Source organism: Alexandromys fortis, unplaced genomic scaffold (genome assembly GCF_014885135.2).
Source record: "Alexandromys fortis isolate MF-2015 unplaced genomic scaffold, M_Fortis_MF-2015_v1.1 scaffold_22, whole genome shotgun sequence".
NCBI lineage: Eukaryota > Metazoa > Chordata > Mammalia > Rodentia > Cricetidae > Alexandromys > Alexandromys fortis.
The window spans coordinates 10,959,520-10,965,519 of record NW_026067900.1 but is presented as its reverse complement, the minus strand read 5'-3'; the positions used below and the strand labels follow the sequence as shown (position 1 = coordinate 10,965,519).

General features: G+C 49.9%; 1 protein-coding gene across 1 annotated transcript in view; it reads left to right on the top strand.

The window, feature by feature from the left end:
- The first annotated feature begins 361 nt into the window (after positions 1–361).
- Lrrc1 (leucine rich repeat containing 1) overlaps positions 362–6,000 on the top strand; it is a 110,272-nt gene continuing 104,633 nt past the window's right edge. The window contains exon 1 of the mRNA XM_050124493.1: positions 362–675. Within this exon, the coding sequence (XP_049980450.1) occupies positions 517–675 (159 nt within the window). The 5' untranslated portion in view covers positions 362–516. The remainder of the gene's footprint in view (positions 676–6,000) is intronic.

Sequence of the window (6,000 nt, the reverse complement as noted above, 5' to 3'; positions counted from 1 at the left end):
GGTACAGTGAGTAAAACTAAAACTCGGAAGTTGTTGGATCTCTCTCTGGCCTTCGGTCCCTGTCCTCCTCTGGTCCTTTTTAGAGCGCGGTTCCCTCCAGAGCCCCACGCTGTTCAAATTGCCGCTAGGAAGGGACCGCAGGAGCCCCGGTTCTCCCCGACCCTCCCGGGAACCGGGTCTCCAGGAAAACCCGGAGCGGAGCATCCCCGGCCGGGACACGCCCTCCGCGTGCGGCTGTGTGCGCATGCCCAGTGTGCGGCAGCCGCGAGTAGGAAGCGGAGCGCAGCGGAGGGGGAGGTGGGAGGGGACGGTCCTCCGTAGCGAAGGCGCGGGACGCGGCACGGGTTCCCGTGGCTTCCTCCGGGCGTTCGGGACCGTGGAGCCCCTGCGAGGCGCGAGCGAGCCTGGGGCCAGCAACGAGCGCGGAGCAGCGGGGCGGCCGGGCGGAGCGGGCTCCGAGCCCCGGGCTCCGCGGCTCGGGACACGGCTCCGGCGGCGGCAGCGGCGCGGGCGGCGATGTTCCACTGCATTCCCCTGTGGCGGTGCAACCGTCATGTGGAGGCCATCGACAAGCGCCACTGCTCGCTGGTCTACGTCCCCGAGGAGATTTACCGCTATGCCCGCAGCCTGGAGGAGCTGCTGCTGGACGCCAACCAGCTCCGGGAGCTCCCCGAGGTGAGTGCCCGCCTCACCTGGCGCGGCGGCCCGGTCTGCGCGCTCCTCCGCTGACTGCTTGGCTCCAGCAGAGCCTGGCCAGCGGGGAACCAACCACGACTGCCGTCAGCCGTCCCCATCCCTCCTTGCTTCCCGAACCCCATCCGCCAATAAAAGTTCTTTTTCATTTATACCGAAAGACTTGGTATTTAACAAGTAGTTACTTGGCGAGTGGAGAGAGGTTCTGGTCCATTAAAGTAGCTTTGGGAACTAACGCCTGTTAGGTAGAAGCCAGGTAGCTCACACTGTTCCCAGCTGGGGGCGACCATGCGCCCCATCACGCCCCAGGGCCGGTCGGCTGGCCGCCAGTTCCCGGGCCAGTGGCCCGGAGCGCCTCTCTTTGGGCTAAAACAGGTCCCAGAGGACATTTGGGACCTGGCAGCGCGCAAGTAAGCCTCCGTATCTTGGCATCTGTAAGGAATGTGCTCCTGGCCTTATCTTTATGGGCTGTGCCCTGGAGAGACGGCGCTTCGTCGGCTCCCCTGGCCCCTTGGCGGCATTGGGGTGCTGGGCAGGAGAGCTGGTGCTGGTGGCCAGGTGCCCGCCGCTGGGGCACTGCGTGCATGGACCTGTTGCGTGGTTGGAACTGCCTTGAATGTGGCAGTGGCTCCCGCTGCGAGTCAGCCCTGCTGCCTCCTCTCTGTCCCTGAGCCTCAGCGGAGCTTGTTTGGGTTTTTCCTAACACTCACTGATGCCGTACCTATTCAGAGTTGTTTACGAAAAATTAATCATTTGCCGGACCAAACTTGTCCGGTGACAGATGCTGATTGTGCTTTTAGGAGGGTCGGGGCAGGGGTAGACGCTGAACTTTTAACCCTTGAATTTGCCTCAGGACTTTAGCTTTAACTGTTAAAGGAGAAGGCATCCCAAACCCAAGTGTAGGTAGGAAGTAAGCCTGTGGCAATCCAAAGGTTCAGGAAATGGAAGACTGCTGGGGGGCGGGGAGAGAGCCTAAAGGCCGGAGCCTCGCAGTGCAAATACCTTGTTTGTCCTTTGGTAACGCTAAAGCCCTGTCATTTTCAAAGACGTTCTGGTCAGATGTTCTTGTTTGTTGGAACACGGGCTGATAACGATCTCCAGCGCGGACAGAGTTTAGAAAATCTGAACTATGTTTTTCTCAACATCTCAAGTGATGCTCCCCTTGAATTAAGTTTCCTTGGTTCCCATGACTGCCTGTGTGTAATCCCAAAAATTCCCCTCACCAGGAACAGGGCAACCTCCCCCCCCCCCCCAGTTTAATTCAGTAGGAAAACCATCCAGTTCCCTCAGGCATGTCTGATTTTGCAGGCATTTTCAAACACATGATCAAGTTTTTAGCCTCACTATGTTCTACTTAAGTGGTAAGCTCAGTGCTTTAAGTTGTATAATTTTTGAAACATAGGAAAAGTGACTTTAATGCTTTTCAAGGGATTTGAAATGCAGTTATTAAAAGACTTAGTAAAAAGCTCTTAACGATCAACTTGGCTGTAGCTTTTGTGTTTTATTGTGGAATTGGAAGCTGTCTTTGGATTGGCCCTTCATTGCCTTCCGCAGTTTGTGAGATTTCCTGTAGTGCCGCAGAAGTTTGCTTGGCGTAGGGGACTGAGAGTTTTGGACGGCTCAGGTATTGGGCAACGACAACGCAAGTCTGATGGCATTCTGTAAATAGAGTGAACAAACATTTCAAAACTGAAGGATGGCCTTCCTTATTGGGAAGTATTGCTCTCACAGCCTCAGATCGTGGTCCCGTAAAGTGGATTTCTCTCTGTCTTATTTCACTGTGACAGTGGGATTGTATGTGCCTGTTTGTTTCATTCAGCTTTTCCTTGGGCTGGCCACTGTTGGTGTTTGAGATCGTATAACTCATTACTGTTGCTCACTGCTCCCCCAAATTCCTGTCTCCCCACCACCGTATCACCACTCTTGATGGACAGCTTCAAAGGTCCCTAGTGTGGTGGCCATACCCAGCTGTATGTTTTATTGCCTATAATTTGGGAGCACAGCCAAAAGGGAGGCCTGCCCCTCTACCTGGGCAGTAGGCTTTGGGATAATGATAGGCACCTAGTCTCCACGGAAAAGCCTGCAACCTCTCATTTGCCCCACATTCTCATTTACAAATTGAGACGGGGAATTGCAGTAATTTTTCTCAGGGCTCTGCACTGTATTAGATGCAGTCTCTGGCTCCCCCCACTTACCGAACTGCCAGACAACTGCAGTCACCCTGAACAGGCAGCATGAGTCTGGCTCATTCTGTTTCTCAAGTCCATCAAACCTTGAGCTACTCAGTCCCGCCTTTTTGAGTCATGTGATTTAAACTTGGCCTTGTTAAACATTTATTGAAGCACCATTACTTAGTAGTTAGATTAAAGAAGCTGTGATCCTTCCGAGCTGATCACAGCCCTGTGGAGAGGCTGATGACGGGGCCGGAGAGGGCAGCGCCCTCCGTCAGCCCACTCGACAGCCACAGACGTGTTGTCACTCACCTACTCTGCCTCAGAAGTGGGTCAGCTAAGCGGTGGCTTCTCGACAGTGCAGGCCAAGGGTCAGCACCCTCATCTTGAGCTTGGCTTTGGTTGGGTGACAGTGGTTCCGTCTGTCTGCGGCTTCTGCGTCACCTGTCCCTGCCAGCTAGATTCTTTTGGTGTCTGCACTAAGACAGTCTCTCTCTCTTGCCCTCTTAAAGTGCCTGCATGCTTTCATTCTCTCCTGTAAGCATGGAACCTTACCCTTGTACCCAGTAGGTCTTGCTCAATAAACAGTTACTTTTCTAGAATTTTCTATTGTCTCCTCTTTGCCTTTTGCTAGTCTTTGGTTGATTGCCCGATGAAAGTGTTTCCAACACCCATCCTCCTCCCATCATTCCTTCACATCCTCACTTGTCTTCTAGTTCTAGAGCAGTTACCATGACCTAAGCATAAACCTTACATGTTTTATGTGTTCCTTGTGTGTCTAACCAACTGAATCGTTACCTCCATGAGGGCAGGGTTGTTCATGGCTGAACCTGGGACACATGTGGTACGCTGTGGGCCCTCAAGTGCTTGTTCCATAGAAGACTCCTCATGTGTTGTCTTCAGAAGTCTGCCTTACCTTGGCCATCATAATTCCCCTTCCTGTGGCTGCCTTGCTACTCTGTTGAGACGTCAGTCAGCACCTTTCTTTGAGAATCCCTGTCCTTCCTTGGAAGGCTTTGTCTTCCATCTCTCTTGTGCCGTCTTTGACATCTTTGAAACCATCCTTACACATGGACACTTGCCATGATTATGAGTTCATTTTCAGCAGTTGTAGCTTGCTCAGGCAAGGGGCTGTCTCCCCACTTAGAGCAAGTTAGCCATGTTCCAGTTAAGTCTTCTCTTTGGAGGTGCTGTTTCTCCTTGCAGTTCCATTTCTGAGGGATGGGGTCGCCATTCTTCCTGTTTCCAAGGTCTATATATTTAACAGGTTGGTTCCTGGTCTGTCTTGTCATCATGGTTTGTTGTTTTCTCTTAAAATGCCATCTTTCAGTTTCTAGTGCCCACCTTCTTGGTTTCACCTGGATCCATATGGCTTTTTGGTTATCTTTTACCAAGGCTCTTTGGGTTGTGTCATGAAGGGGCAGTGGGGCCCACATGCTGGATTTAGAGCATTCAAGACAGAGCTCTGTGTCTTGGATACTTTTCTCCAGCCTTAATTTCTGCATGTGTTAGAGCACTGCTCTCTTTACAGTGTAGTCTGAGGATGTAGAACCGTGCAAACGCAACCTATTTCTGAATACTATGGCAAGAACTTACTATTACTGTGTTTCTAACTGAAGTTTTAAGAACCATTCCCCCTCCCTGGAGTTTGTTAAACCCAAATTAAAGTTTTGATATTATTTTCAGCAATTAAAAAAAATCACACATCCTGTAATGTTTAGATGACTTTATAAATGAGTGATTATTGCCTATCCCCCTGACTGCTCCTTTCATTGTTTATAGCTAATGGGAGGAGAGTAGATGTGGCCGTGGGAGAGGGAGGTGATGCCTGCAGTTGGATGAGCAGAGCGTATGCTGTGCTTCCTCAGAGAGAAATGACAGGAGCTGAAAGGGTAACAGCCCCCGTGGGGTAGTTGCTTAGAATTAAAACCCAAGCCCTTGCACCTGGTTAATATTATTTACTACATTGTCAATAGCCGGGTAGCATCTACAACATTGTGCAATTGCTCCGTGATGCCAAGTTACCATCGAGGTCTCCTTTCTTGTCTTTATTAGATTTTTAGATTGTTTTACTTAATAGTTTATGTAAGAGCTAAGAATAGGGATGACACACCTATATGCTTAATTGGGTGTATAATAAAAATAACTCAATTATTCAATAAAAGACCAATTTCACGTTTAAGGAATGTGAATGTTTACAGCAAAGAAGAATAATACCTACTGATACACACATTTATCAAGTAGAGAAACAGTTCCTTTCTCAGACATCCTGCTATTACTTTACAGTTTAGCACTTAATTGCTTTCTGATTGTTTTCTGTGTTGGTTCACACCTTCCCCATAGATTTCCTCATTCCCTACACTTAGAAGTTGTAATTTTCTCAGGTTGGATAGTAGCCGTGACATAATTATTATAGCTACTCCTTACTAAGTTCCAAATTTTGTAGTAGGGTCTTTCCAGAAATCATTTTTCTTACGCCGTATAACAAATCATTGTAGTCATTATAACTTCAGTTTTCCAAATGCAGAAAAAGGCTTAAGAAACTTAAGAGGCATGGGAACATTTGGATCCCTCCCCCCCACATCACCTACCTGGCAGGCTGGGGCCTGGGGCGAGTAGAAGCCTCTGTAGGAGGCTTTTTCAGCTTTGAGGAGTTTCATACTTTGGGGGAAATTGAGAGAGGCTTTAGAGGAGGCCATTCAGAATAGGCTAAACGAAGGGAAGAAATGCATTGGGCACCGTTCCAGGTGTGGCGACTGAGGGGGCCGCCTGAGTGGTGGAATCACACCACAGTCGAGTTGAGCTCTGCCCTGGGCATCTTAGGTACTTTGAGTTGAGTTATTGTCTTAGGAAGGTGATTTCTGGGGGTAGAGGATTTCTGGGAGATGAGTCAGGAACCCTTGCATGGTGCAGCTGGAGGACTTTTGGCATCCTTGTAGGAAGACCGGGGACAAGGCCCTGAGACCGTTCCTCCTGGGAGTTACGCTGTATCACCTTTGTTAGTCTGCTGTATCACCTTTGTGTCCTGCTCACCCACCTGGAGTTTGGCTTTCTTTTGTTGATGTGGGATGCCTGCATTTACTAAAACACTGTGAGTTTTGTACGTAGGCTTTGCCTTGAGAGGAAAATGGCCACC